This window comes from Chanodichthys erythropterus, chromosome 14 (assembly GCF_024489055.1).
Source record: "Chanodichthys erythropterus isolate Z2021 chromosome 14, ASM2448905v1, whole genome shotgun sequence".
In the NCBI taxonomy this organism is placed as follows: Eukaryota; Metazoa; Chordata; class Actinopteri; order Cypriniformes; family Xenocyprididae; genus Chanodichthys; species Chanodichthys erythropterus.
The window spans coordinates 30,303,801-30,317,906 of NC_090234.1; the positions used below are offsets into that span (position 1 = coordinate 30,303,801).

The 14,106-nt window shown below is 35.0% G+C and overlaps 1 protein-coding gene across 4 annotated transcripts; it reads left to right on the forward strand.

The window, feature by feature from the left end:
• Positions 1-905: 905 nt before the first annotated feature.
• Positions 906-5,402, forward strand: si:dkey-18p12.4 (SPRY_PRY_C-I_1 domain-containing protein). Of its 4 annotated transcripts, none has more exons than XM_067409257.1 (11): positions 906-1,022; positions 1,329-1,450; positions 1,583-1,624; positions 1,710-1,820; positions 1,897-2,034; positions 2,251-2,355; positions 2,468-2,602; positions 2,954-3,005; positions 3,136-3,159; positions 3,332-3,358; positions 3,466-5,402. In XM_067409257.1, the coding sequence occupies exons 1-11, from the start codon at positions 1,010-1,012 to the stop codon at positions 3,987-3,989; spliced, it is 1,293 nt and encodes a 430-aa protein (XP_067265358.1). In that variant the 5' UTR covers positions 906-1,009; the 3' UTR covers positions 3,990-5,402. The 4 variants fall into 4 exon arrangements, with proteins under 4 accessions (XP_067265358.1, XP_067265356.1, XP_067265359.1 ...); XM_067409255.1 differs by having other exon boundaries at positions 922-1,022; positions 1,270-1,450; XM_067409256.1 differs by having other exon boundaries at positions 952-1,022; positions 1,294-1,450.
• Positions 5,403-14,106: the final 8,704 nt, after the last annotated feature.

Consider the following 14,106-nt stretch of genomic DNA (forward strand, 5'->3'; position numbering starts at 1 on the left):
ACACAGACATTCCCACCTCTGTTAATGACAGAAACTCAAAAATTGTTTGCAAAAAAGTTTTTGTTGTTCTTTATTTTGCACTAAAACATGTAATTTATGCCATCGAAGTAACCTGTGTAATATTAATAAAACTGCTCATCTCCTTTAGTGATACAAGCTCAGACTCATTTTAAACCTGTTGATGTTTTTCATATAGTGCCTTTACTTGGTGCCATGATGGATAGCCTATTGAAATTTTGTTATTTATTTTGGTCATGCAATGTTTGTGAACACAATTGTGTATGTCAGGCCATAAATCTCCAAAAACTATGCAAAGCGCTTGCTTTGGTGTTGCCACCCCTCATAGACCTCATGCCACCCCTTTGCCACCCTATAAATAATTTTCTAAATCCGCCCCTGTGGCTGAGTTCGATCGGTATCCGGGTCATAGGATGGAGGACGGAGGAGCGAGGAAACGAGGAGGGATATTGAGAAGCACCCAAAGTTTCGGACATTACTTAAACTAGAATAGGGATGGATTAAAGCAAGTGAAAGCATAGATTTTTTATATTATGAGGTTAAGTGCTCACGAAAAAGACCTAATGATCAAAACACCATGTTAAAATCATTGAGATGCGCTCTAGTGTATGGGATATCTGTATGGATAGTCACGTATCAGTATTGTCATTCTGCATTCTTTCATATATACAACAACAGATAGCTGAGGTGTGCAGAACAACACAGCACAAACAAATGCATAAAACAGCACAGATTACAGACATACAGACTGACAGAATGAAACAATTGTCAGTGCAAACTTTACAAATCATACAGACTGTGAAAAAAACAAAATAGTGGGTGGATCAGTTACTGACTGCACAAAAACAAAAATTAAGTTTCACTTTTGTTTTGACAGGGCGGGTCTATATATATAGCGCTGTTCAAAAACAACAACTACGTTCTTTCGACTGCAGTGACAGTCAAGGACGTGTTCACATGAGCTCTTATTGGATTACGCTATAAATGAAAAATGGCATTTGCTGGTATGTAGCTATTTAAAAAAAAAACGTTCATATTTTACATTTAGAGTGCTAGAGAAATAAAACATCAATTTCAATTTCACAATTTTCTCAGACATTCTTTTGTATGGCAGGAATTTGGAATATAGTGCAACAAATATTTAAACATTAATATTAATGTGTTAATGTGTGGCATCTTTGTTAACCTCACTCATACAGTATGTTTCATACACTGAGTTGTTTGTTATTAATCGCTGTACCGTGTCAACAGCATTAGTTTCATTTTCTGCTGCAGCTGCTAAATTCACAGGATGTCTGTGTATGTTGCAGAAGGCAAAAGCGCAAAATTTACCTCAAGTGATGTTAGTCTCATGAAGCCAAACAGAAAGAATAAAAGAGCTACTGCGTCATTCCCAGCGATCAAGCCAAATCTGAGTTATGTGGCACCACAGGTATAATGTCACATACATCTTCTGCATAGATAGTGTTTTCTTTATTATTTTAAACAGTACCAAAATATCTTAGTTAGTTTCAGCTTGATTTTGAAGGTGGTGAAATAATTCATGTCTTGTTTTTCCTGATAGAATGTTGTTAAAATATGCAAACTTGTTAAGGACTGTTACCAGGTAAACATATGCATGTAATATAAAGTATTATTAAATTATATCTAAGCCACTAGTATCCGCTTATATGTAAAAAATCTCTTTGCAGCGGTTCAAAATACCAGCCACCAAAAGCATTCAGCCAAAAAACAGCTTATCTCTTGATGAGTCAAAGAATATTATCAGAGATCTGGCTGCTGAACTGGACAGAGTGCTACAGGTAAACATTTGGCATTATTAAATGAATTTAATATGAATTTAAAAGCAGTTTCAAACGATCTGCATTATGCCCACAGTACAAGAAGTTCTTCTTGAGGAATGGAAAGTTTAAAAACAAAGGAACTAAAGAAGAACAGGAGGAACAGCAATATTATATTTTGCAATGGGCTGAATATCTTGAGAACACACAGACAAAACAATTGGACAAGAAAGAGGTTTGGATTCCCCTTTTTGAGTGATTAGTTTTACAGAAATGTGATAATGTGTCCTAGCCAGGCATGATGCCATAAACTGATATGCGATAAGCAATAAAAGTTTGTGTTCTAACCATCCTGGAACAAAGTCACGACAACATAACACTGAAATAAGAGTCTAGAGTTGTCAATAGTATTTTACTGTCGCTTTCATTTCTTCTCTTTTGTTTGCTATAGATACAACAGACCTGTTCAGAGCAGACGTCAAACAGTGAAATTAAATTTAACAGAGCAAAAAAAATCTTATCTGATTGGTCTTGGAAACTGAAAGAAATGAAACAGGTTTGTGCCTGTATGTTTATCGTTTACAGAGATCAGAGGGATAAGACATGTTCTGTCACGCACAAGATTAAATCAGATATTTCATAAATCTCTCTCTGCCTGTTGACTATAGAACTCAGTATGTCCAAAGGGGGGATGTGAAGAAACACTGAGGGATCTCCACAAAGAGTGGAAGCAGGGAGAGTCCAGTATACTCTCAGTAATGGACTGGATAATATGGACTGTACTACAGTCAGAAAGCTCTGAGGTAAATTTGATCATAATGAAAATCAAAATAAAGAAATCAAGTATGAATATAACTAAAACAGTATAGTCCATTGCTTTTCAATAATTTTTTATTGAACATATCTAAATGATTTATGCATGAGATTTCAACTGATGGTCTAAACTTTCAATAAATAATTTTCAATAAATAAACTTTCATTAATAATAATTTATGACTTGTGTATCAGAAACATTTTATATTTATTTAATTTGGCTTTATTTAAGTCATATTTCTTATTTATTATTTGTCTCTTCAATCACATTTCAATCACACAAAGAGTATGCCTTTTCTTGTGGTTTTATTGTGGTAAAATGCTTTTGTTTTGAATGGAAGGATTCAGTCCCCAGGCAGTGGGTGAAGAGTAAACAGAGATCCAAAAACACAGGTGAATATTGCTTTGGTCTTTCTCAGAGATTTTACATATAGTGTTTTTATGCTGATCATGGGAACCATGCTGCGTTCAAATATGCGTAAAAGGTTATGTCAGTGTGTTTCCTTGTCTTTTCTCCTCATAGTTGGATTATACGTTCCTAACCCAGGTATTTTTAGACTTATTGACTTTCCTAAAAGTATGGCTTGCTTTCAATTTTTTACATTTAAAAGTTTTGGAAAAACAGAACGAAAGAAAAAACATTTGTGATTAAATGCTGATGCTCAATTTGGCATCAATTTTCTGTCAGGTTTAATGCAATGTTACTTTCATTTTTGCAGTTTGGAACTGGATTACAAAATCAACAGGTACAGCTCAACAGATATAATTGTATAGCTTTTATAATCAATCGATTACATGTAAATGTACACGTTCAATTTCAATACTTCAATACCTTCTCCTTTTGTCCTTGAAGCTGTTGTAATTCTGGATCCAAACACAGCCAACCCAGATCTCCTAGTCTCTGAAGATGGAAAATCTTTGAGAGCAAAAGAATATGGTCTCAATCACTGGGAAGGGTTTCAATGGAAGCCTTCTAAATATGGCTGGACATGTGTCCAAGCTAAAGAGGGTTATAACACAGGTAGCCATTACTGGGAAGTAGATGTGAGGAAGAAACATGAGTGGCGGGTGGGAGTCGTGAAGGAATCAGCGCCTCGGAATGGCTATGTCACCATGAACACAAAAACAGGGTACTGGAATCTGCATCTGCAGCTGGGAACGTTGATGGCTCTGACTGAACCAGTCACTAAACTCAACCTGCCAACACCCTCTAAGATAGGAGTTTATCTGGACATAGATGAGGGCCACGTCTCTTTCTATGATGCAGTGAAAAGAAAACATATCTACACCTTTAACACAGACTTTAATGAAACTGAAAACATTCATCCAATGTTTGGAACTGTTGAGACAGACAGAGCATTGGTGATTTCATCATAAAATGTATTTCCCAATATGTAGTATTATACATATGTTATGGTCCTTACTTCACTTACACTGATGGAAATTAATCCTAAACATTTAACATTAAGTATTTTCCTTATTTTAGTGAGTTTTCTCACTGAAAAAAAAAAAAAGTTGAAATGTTAATTTAGGCATTAATATTTTGGTACAGATTTGAGAACATGGATTTAAAAGGCCCCCAGCATGGGGTAAAAGGCACACAGTATTCATACAAATACTTTAGCTAAAATAATATGTTTTTAATAATGTTGTTAATACTTGTTCAAAAGAATCACTTTAGCAAAGTTTGTACTATTTTCTGTTTATTTTGATAAATAAAAGAATTCATTTGTGTTCAATAAATATACTGTCATTAAAATAGGTCTATGTTAATATAAAAATATATTTTAAAAATACAGAAACAAAATTACTTTAAAAAGTAAAGATTCTGAAAGCATTGACGGAGATCTCATAATATTTAATATAGATTTACAGTAGTAACAATAAATTATATTTTATTATGAAATAATATAATATAATATATATATATTTTTTTTTTAAAATATGATTGTTTCATGAAATATGGGTATTATTCTATAAGATGGATACCCAATTTGGGTTTGTTTGGGTTGATTTCCGATATCAACAGTGTTCAACACAGAATTTGAGAAACTGGATACAGGACCTTTAATCTAGATCTACACAGTTAATCATGACTTCTTTCTGCTTTGAAGACCTTCTGAAAACCTGTTCTTTACATTCTCTTGACAAGATTTACAAAAAACGTTTGCACTGTTTGTCAGGTTTTTAATGCTTGTTGCAGAATTGAGATGAGATTATCAAGAAGGGAATTAAACAAAAATGTACACGTATGAACAATTACGTTTTTTTTTTTTTTTTTAATGATATAGGCAAATATTATTTAAAAAGAAAATTCTAGGCAATGAAATATTTTAATTAGATTCATAACTTTACTTTCTCAATTCAGAACCAGTGTTTGCCTGCAAAATGTATTATTTCTAAAAACCATGAAACTGCCCATGTGACATCAGGAACAGGTTATCTACCCTTATGATATAAAGCAATAAGGAAAAAGTTTTTAAAAATTAGTTTTAAAACCTAGCCTTGCCTACAAGGAAGAAGGAAAAAGGCAAGGTTATATTAGCCTACTGTTTACTGTTGACTCACATTTTACATGTGACTTTTACATGTGCATTATCCTTCTTTAAAGCTGCAGACCTTTTTTGGGTTAAAAATGATTTTACTGAGCAAGTACATAACCAGCCAGTGTTCAAAATGATCTCCTTACTTTAGCCCAAATCACAACGGTAAGCTTGCAATAATGTTTTTTTTTTTTTTTTTGAGTGGTACTGGTTTCCATACTATATACGGCAAATAACTGTAATATATCTAACTGTACATTAATGTTAAATTTGCAGCTTTTGGAAGTGACAAGAAGTCATTGTATAATTTATAGTGAATAAACGTAAATTGACAAAATAAATTGATGCATTTTTTTGAGAATTTATTTGAAATAGAAACCATAAAGTATGTAACATTATAAATGTCTTTATTGTCACTTTTTTATTTTATTGTTTTACATTCCCAGAACCAACACTGAATATTTGTAGAATGCTCTTATAAAACAATTCTGTTAGCTGGGTAGGCCTATGTATTATTTTTCCTTAAGGCCATGTGGGTGGGGTTTTTTGTAAGCACATAAGAAGTTGCACATTTAAAAGAAAGACAAAATGAAATCATTCCTTCACATAAGAGAAACATTTCATCATCTGGAAAGAGAAACAACCAAGGCAAATGTCATTTGAAGTGGAAGGTTATTTTCAGTGTAACACTTTCTCTTTCTCTCCATTTATAGGTTAACAAGCATCATTGCTTTAATTAAAATTTGAACTGCATCTTCTAAAATACTTGATTAACAAATCCTCACATTGGCATCACAATTTCACTAGTGTGCTTCAGAAACACAATAAGCATTTACATTGGTAAGTGGCAAGTGAAAGAGGACATTAACTTGCCAGGAGTAAAGGTAACCTGGAACATGTTATGATGTGATTGTGCTCTAAGCCACATACTGATCACATACATTTCACATGAATATCTATTCTTCACACATGACTTTGGTCATTTGTACATTAAGTTGCAAAATGTGACATGGCTCTCAGTAATGTTTCTGAGATTAGGTGTTGATCAGATGTTTTGATACGTTTTACTTCCTGTATCATGATGGTTAAGCTTGTTGTTTTTGAGGTGTTGTTTTTGATCCACCCACATGTACTTTGTACTTTCATTTTCTATTTCTGACTTTTATTAGTTGTTGTTCTTTCAGTGTGGATTTGAATGGGCTTAGACCTTAGTAATACCCTTTTATAAACAAATACATCTAAAAATTACATATAAAAGAAGAAAAAAAAATTAAAGAAATTTGTAAAAACGTGAACAATTACATATATATTGACCTCTAGAGGTAATAGTAGTTTAATTTTTATATAATTTTACTTAGCCTTTTCTGCAAATGTGATTTCTTTTTCATTGTGTTGATGTCAGATGTCAGGGTTTATTAATGTTAAAGGATAGGTGAAATTAATTGAATTCAAAATGCACAATAGAAAAATAAGACAGTGCAAAAAGAAAAAAAAAAGTACCATCTAGATTAGAACAAGTGTTTTTCCAAGGTGGCCCAGGAAATTGATAAATAATTTTTGTTTCCTCACACTGTATAAATGGGTCTGTATACATAAAAATATATAGCTGCCTTTATACACCAGAAAGGGGGTTCCTTTGCAAGTGGATCATAATATTTGACATCATATTTGGCATTTTGAAAACACCTGATGAAGAAAACATGTTTGTCAGATGGATCACCTGATATTGCGGCACTTTGGAATTTTGGATTTTTTCTGTTTTTTTTGCTTTTGTTTTGTTTTTTTCTTCCATTCAGTCATATTGTAAGATCATCTGATCTGGCTCTGATACTACCTTTGCCGAGACTACATGATGACTACTCTGTCTCTTGTTCAAGAGCTATAAGTGGAACATCCTTCACCTCCTCTAAGGCTTTTGATTGTTCAAAACACTCCTTCTTAACCCTCAACTTAACATCATGTTTGTGTTTTTTAAAATACTTTCCTAAGCGGTACAATACTTGGCTACTTATTGTAAGTTTTCCATGTGAACACACCAAAAAACAAAAACAAAAAAAAAATTGTTGATGCTTCCAAACAATACATGTTGTACATTGTTTATTCTTATCTGTTTGTTACTGTTTGCTTTTTTTTGTTTGTTTGTTTGTTATTGTTAGGCTTATTGTTTATTCTTACCGGTTTGGTACTTTTTTGAGTTTGAGTTATTGAATTTGATGTTTCTTGTTTGAAATAAATGATTGCTCTGTCTCCTACTGTTTCTTTTTCTTATAGCAAGGTCATATTTGTCTGTAAGCATATTTTGGCATCTTTGTATAGTCTCACCTAACACAAATGGTTTTTAAAACATTCTAGTTTTAACTTGTGATAAAATCTAAAACTTAAGAGTTTAAGTTTGTTACAACAATGGTTTATAGATTTCAGCCTAAATGCAGCCATTGAGTAATACTGCCACTGCGGTCTTTGAAATATTGCTATTTTTGTTATTTTTATACAAGCATATGACACCAGATGTCACACAAAAGTGACCAGATTTTTAGGTTTTGGCTGTCTGAATTTACTGGAATGATATTTTTTTATTGAGGTTAAAGAAATATTAAATATAACAGAAAAATATATTACATAAAAATATGGTAAAGTTATGTGTATTCACATAACTTTATAGAACTTGAAAGTGGTGGTTAAATTGCTTATTGCGAAGTCAGAGAGCTCGTGGATTTCATCAAAAATATCTGAATTTGTTTTCCAAAGATGAACGAAAGACTTAAGGGTGTGGAACGAGTAATTAATGACAGAATTTTCATTTTTGGGGGAACAATCCCTTTAACCCCTTGACCTTAAATGTGTTATACTCCTTTTCCCCAAATTCCTGTGAGATTTCTTCCTCCTCTTCAGCTCCTTTAAAGTTTTCCTCTCGTGTTGGCTCAGTTTCTACTAAGCTACTCTCTTTCACTGACTCAGTTGCCTCTCTACTGGCTGGTTCTCCAGATCTATATCCTGACATATTTAACATATTTAATAATGTTACATTCACGCCTTCCCGGACTCATTTACCCAAGATCCTCCTGTTCTCCACACCTGTCTGCACTAGTGATGGGACGGTTGATACCGGGGCTCCGAGGCTCCGACGCAGTTTTCAAAGCACTATTGTATCACACACTGTACCGATGCTTGTATCAAATTGACAATACCACGTGATCGATGACGTTTGAAGCTTCGAACGTCATGCAGTATTGGAAAGTCGAGACAGCTGGTTTGAAAAAAATTGGTGCTTAAAAACCTGATGCATCAAAGGAAAATGCATTTAATCATGTTTTATGATTTCGGTTTTATGATAGGTCTAAGAGACCCTGAACAGAATATAAGGGTTAATCCAAAATATTTCAACTAGCCTACTCATGTCAGTTATGATCATATCATTGTATATTTTATATTATTGATCAGTATGTGAATCCGTTGCAGGCTACACATGACACGAGTGGTGGTCTCATTGTCACAAATTAATTTAGATGACATCAGATCAGATTAGATAGAACTGAATCAAGACAAGATATTCCGTATTTCACGGACTTCCGAAGCTTTGGTCACGTGCTTTTTCAAACCAGATCTGCTCCGCAATGATTTAGATATGGTGGAGAAAACAAGTCTGACCACCAGATGTCGCTAATGCGCACTGTGTTAAAAGCTTCGAGTAATGAACCGTTTTTCGGCCCAATTTGATGAAAGCCTCAAATGCTTCAAAAAGCCTCGGTTTCCCATCACCAGTCTGCACTTCCCTCATCAGTCTTCCCGCCATCTCCCTGGATTCCCAGCACCTGTTGTTCCTCGTCAGCACTCCCTTTAAGTTGGACTCACTCCCTGCACTCCTTGTCCGTTCTATTGTTTGATGCTACTGACCTGTTCCTTGGTTGACATTAAAACCTGTATAATTGTGGATTTCCGTTCTCGCCTCATCTCTCAGCACCAGCACATAACAAATATACTCAAGTGATATTAACCTGTTAACTGTCACCCCCACTTTTTTTTTTAGACAAGAAAATGCACTATCCAAACTTAAATGGATGTAATTCAAGAATACTTTGGAGTATAGACATAAGGCTGGTCTTGTTTTAAAGATAAAATTTGGCAGATTATTGTAGAAGTGAAACTTATGTAAGTGAAACAGAAAAAAAGTTATAGAAGTTTAAGTTTATGAAAATGTAAAATGTAAAAATATAATATTTAATATTTTATATAAAATATATATTTTACAAAACAAGTTTTACTCTAAAACTGCAAGGAAATCAAAGCCAAAAAACTCAAGTTTTGTTCCAAATTTCAGGTTGATATCTCAAAAAATGAGCTTTCAGTAAGATTTTGTTTGGGCGCAGTACCACACTTTTTCACTAGATGACAACCAAGCTCCATTGGTGACTATATAAAGGCGCCTCCATTTCCATATATGGTTTGAGTGATCTGAACCATATATTTCCATCATTTTCATACAATTTATGAAGTAGACATCCTATATAGATGTAGTATGGGAAGTTTGGCAGAAAATTGATATGAATTCAGCCTCTAATAAACATAAAAATAACATGAATGTGGGTTATAGATCGCCGCCACAATCATAAATGTATTTTTTTTTTCTATTAAAAAAATTTTCAGACCTTTTTTTCTCAAAAAATTTAATGGATGTTGTCTTTTGGCATGAAAACAAACATGTTTCAACCAATCTTTAATGATTTTTCATTTTCATCGCTATTTCAAAATAAAGGTCTGAACATGCCTTATGAGTATGAAAATATGCTTGTTGCAAATTGATAAATTACTGCTCCTCTGTAATTTATTTTGAAAATCAGTCACCAAATATGTAAACTACAGATTCTAAGCTTTCAAATGATATATAGTTTGTCAAGATTAGTTTAGGTTTAGTATAGAATATTACTGTTTTAGATATGTAATGGCTGTGGGCCCACCGGTGGGCCCGTGACAGTTAACAGGTTAAATGTTTCCTCCACACTTTCTCCCTCTGATAGCTCCTTACTTCTGGTAAAACTGCCTGAGTCTTTAAGCTGTCTACCTCATCTCTTTCTTTAAGTAGCTCCTCGGGTGGGAGCTCTGATAGTGTCTCTGTGACCTGAACAAAGGAGGGTCGAGTCTCATCGCATATGATTGTCTCCTCTACAGGTGGAACTTTTGGCATAACTGCTTCCTGACTCCTTCTCCAGTTGAGGTGAGAAGAAATGGCTCACTTCCATACTGACCTCAGCTAGTGGATATACTGTATATGTGCAATCTCATCTTTCTTCTCCTCTTTAAGGTGCCTGTAGCCTTTGGCTTTTTGGACAGGGGTGTTTAAGAGAAACGGTAAGCTCCTCTCCGATGGTCCAAGAGACTCCAATTGTGCAGGAGCTTCTTGATGGAACACAAAGCGGATCTTCTTCAAGCTGAGGTGAGGAATACATATTCACAGAAAAACATTCACAGAAAAAACTCACATCTAGAGATCATTCCTCAGGCTCTTTTGCGTCGGTTTTCATTGTCAGTCAGTTTTGTTCAGTTACAAGAGCTCTAAGGTATGTTTTGCTCTTTTATGAGATTTTAATGACAGTTGGTTTTGTTCCATTACGAGATCACAATGACAGTCGAGATTCCTGGGTTATGAGATGTCAATGATGGTCAGTTTTCAGTGTCAGTGAGTTTGGTTCTGTTATGAGATTTCAATGATTGTTTGTTTTGTTCCATTATGAGGAACGTTGGGCTAAGACGTCAACCTGATTTTCATTTTCAACCAAAATTCAATGTCTGATCAATGTTGGAGTCTACTTCCTGTGTCTGCTGATTCTCACTGGAGTGATGTAAGCAATTATGATTGATAGGTGATGAACATGCACAACCTAACTTCTAAAATCATGCCAGAACAACTATACTAAAATCATGCCAAGATATTTTTCCTCTGATATTCCTTTAATAACCTCATCTTTAACTTAAAAAAAAAAAAAAAAAAAATCTTCCCACCATTGTAAGGTATTATATTACTGGCTATTGCAGAATCAAGATCATTATCCGGGATTTTTTTTCATGATATAGCAAATGTATTAAATGTTAAAAAGAAAATCTGGGCTATTCATTTCTATTTGATTCATAACTTATGTGACATCAGGAAGAGAAGTTCTGCAAAATGTGTGTAAACCTGGTTTCCCTCTACAAGGAACAAGGAAGAGGGAAGTCTGGGCTACAACTGTCGCGGTTACAGTATAATTGGTTCTTTGACTCACATTAATTTGAAAACATGACATATTAATATCTGAGCATTTTCCTTCTTGTGTGTGTGAGAGCCCTGTGATGGCCATACGTTTCACCTATAAGTTTCATGACATAATTTTTCTGTAAAAACATGGACTGAGATAGACAATTCAGAGGTTTACAGTATGCTGATATCTTTACAAAATATCAAGTTCACAACACAATTCTGAATGTTTTGTTTAAAGATCTGTCTTATCTGGTTCTAGAGAACTCACTCACTCCAATAATCAATGAGTAATCCAATCACTAAAGTGTAAGATTCTTTTTAAACAAATTTCAAACTGTTTCTCATTCAAAGCTATTTCATGGCTTTAGAAGACTTTGAATATACCACATAGAGTAATATTGACTACTTTCATAATATCTATCGTCTTTTTTTTACCATTTTCGAATCCATTCAGCTGATCTCCGGGTTTGGCAGTACCACTTTTAGCATAGCTTAGCATAGTTCATTGAATCTGATTAGACCGTTAGCATCTTGCTCAAAAATGACCAAAGAGTTTTGATATTTTTCCTATTTAAAACTCGACTCTTCTGTAGTTAAATCGTGTACTAAGATCGACAGAAAATGAAAAGTTGTGATTTTTTCTAGGCCGATATGGCAAGGCACACTCCCTGTGCAAACAGGCGGTCACAGGCACTGGGTAATATCATTGCGCCTCCTGCACCCATGGTACGGCAGCAAAGTTCCTTGATTATTACGCCGGAATGAGAGTGGAAATTAACTGATGGAGACTTCGGGCCCCCATGATCCTTTGCACAGGGAAGTTGTTTGACCTCACAGAATAGGTACAGGAGGTTAGGAGTTTTATTTCTTACCGAAGATAGCAGCGAGACGGTGCCAAGATGGCAAAGATTTGAATGGTCACGTATTCTATGCGTCCATAGTTTGAGGAGTTTAAAGCTAACAAACTGAAATTTGAGTATGTAAAGTTACAATTTTGAAAATGTATGTTTTTTCAATATTTTTTTTCTAGCACCTTCTGACATTCTATATTGGGCAAAAAAGGAAAAATCACTCCCTTCACGAAAGCGCTATATTAGCTGGACACTGTGGAAGAATGCTGCACGGCGTCGACCGACATTGAATATTAATCTTGAGACAGAAATCAGAAAGGTTCTTGCGAGGCCTATTTGCTCTACTCCATCCAAGAATCTTGAGAGATCGAAAGGCATGAACGAAGTTTCCTTATCTACACTCCTTGACGCCATTCAAAAGTTAAAGTGGATGAAACACTTTTCTTGCAGAAAACTCGACAAACTGTCTGAAAAAGTCTTTCATATGAGTGAAGAGGTCAAGATGCACACTGTCAAGATTGTTCAACTTAAAAAGGTGATTAAGGAATTGCGAGTTGAAAATGTAAGTCTGAAAGAAAGCCTCGATGAAATGCATCGGTACTCTCATAGATGAAATCTCAAGCTACAGGGGGTCCCAGAGCACAACGGAGAAGATGCGAGAAGCGTGAGAATCAACATCCTAAGAAAGATGGTCCCTAGCATCCAGAATAAGTTGGATGATTTAGTTGATGTTGTACACCGCCTGGGGCAAAGGAGATCCGACGGAGTACCTCGTAACATCATCATGCCTTTCACTATGCGAACCTACAGAGACATGGTATGGCGGGCTGCAAAAGACTTGCGATACCTAAGAGAAAACAAGCTTCGGATCAAGGAGGTGCTGATCAAACAAGATGCTGAAGCTAGAGCCAAATTATGACCCTTGAGATGTACAAAGTACTGTGTTTTATATTTGCAGATTACCTTGGAGCAACTTAATTTGAACTTAATGTGAGAATTGCGCGTGAACAGCTTTGCACGTTTTGCAGACTCCCCCATATTCTACTCATTAGCTGCACTTGTTCAGTTTCTTTACAAACAGCCTTCAAAGAGCATTCCAATTGAATGTTTAATTTGTGCTTGGACAGACTAATTTCTTTATTTGCAGACTACCTTCATGAAGCATCTGCAGTCGAACTTGACTCCTGTGCTGTGCATGGACAAACTAATTGCAGATTGAAAGATTTTGTACTCTGTAGTTCCTTGCATAAGTTATAGAGTATGTGTTAGCTTTAACTACCTCTTTGTCAACGCAGGTTTACAATGGTAAGCTTTAAAACCTTTGTGTGTTCATGGTAGTGTTCTTATTCAAGTTACTCTTTCCTGTTTTATTTATTTATTTTTCGCCTATGCAAATGCAAGACTTGGAGTTTAAATCTTTGAGTATTACCTCATTAAACACTCGTGGCTTGAGATATATCACTAAAAGAAAAGCCTTATTCTTATACTGTAGAAGAATGAATGTTGACTTAATACTGTTACAAAAAACTCATTGCTTTGAGAGTGCTGTCGTTTTTGGAAATCACAGTGGGGTGATAATGCTTACTTTAGTCACGGATCTAATCACTCCGCTGGGGTTCTCATTTTGATTAACAAACTTAAAAGAGATTTTGATTCAACAATATCTCCTTTAAATTTGTTAAAGCAGAGGTCTTCAACCCTGCTCCTGGGTACCCACTGTCATGCAAAATTTATTTCCAACCTGCTTCAGCTCACCTGCTTGTGATTTTCAAGTGATCCTGAAGAGCTTGATTAGCTGGTTCAGGTGTGTTTGATAGGGTTGGAGCTAAACTCTGCAGGACAGTGGGTCCCCAGGAGCAGGGTTGAAG

What these genes read in the sequence shown, in the direction of transcription:
- si:dkey-18p12.4 (XM_067409255.1), top strand. Translation starts at nt 1,310, where the DNA reads ATGTCTGTGTATGTTGCAGAAGGCAAAAGCGCAAAATTTACCTCAAGT. An exon ending in ATTATACGTTCCTAACCCAG is followed by an intron (nt 3,160 to 3,331) that starts GTATTTTTAGAC and finishes TCATTTTTGCAG; the next exon opens with TTTGGAACTGGATTACAAAA. An exon ending in CTGGATTACAAAATCAACAG is followed by an intron (nt 3,359 to 3,465) that starts GTACAGCTCAAC and finishes TTGTCCTTGAAG; the next exon opens with CTGTTGTAATTCTGGATCCA.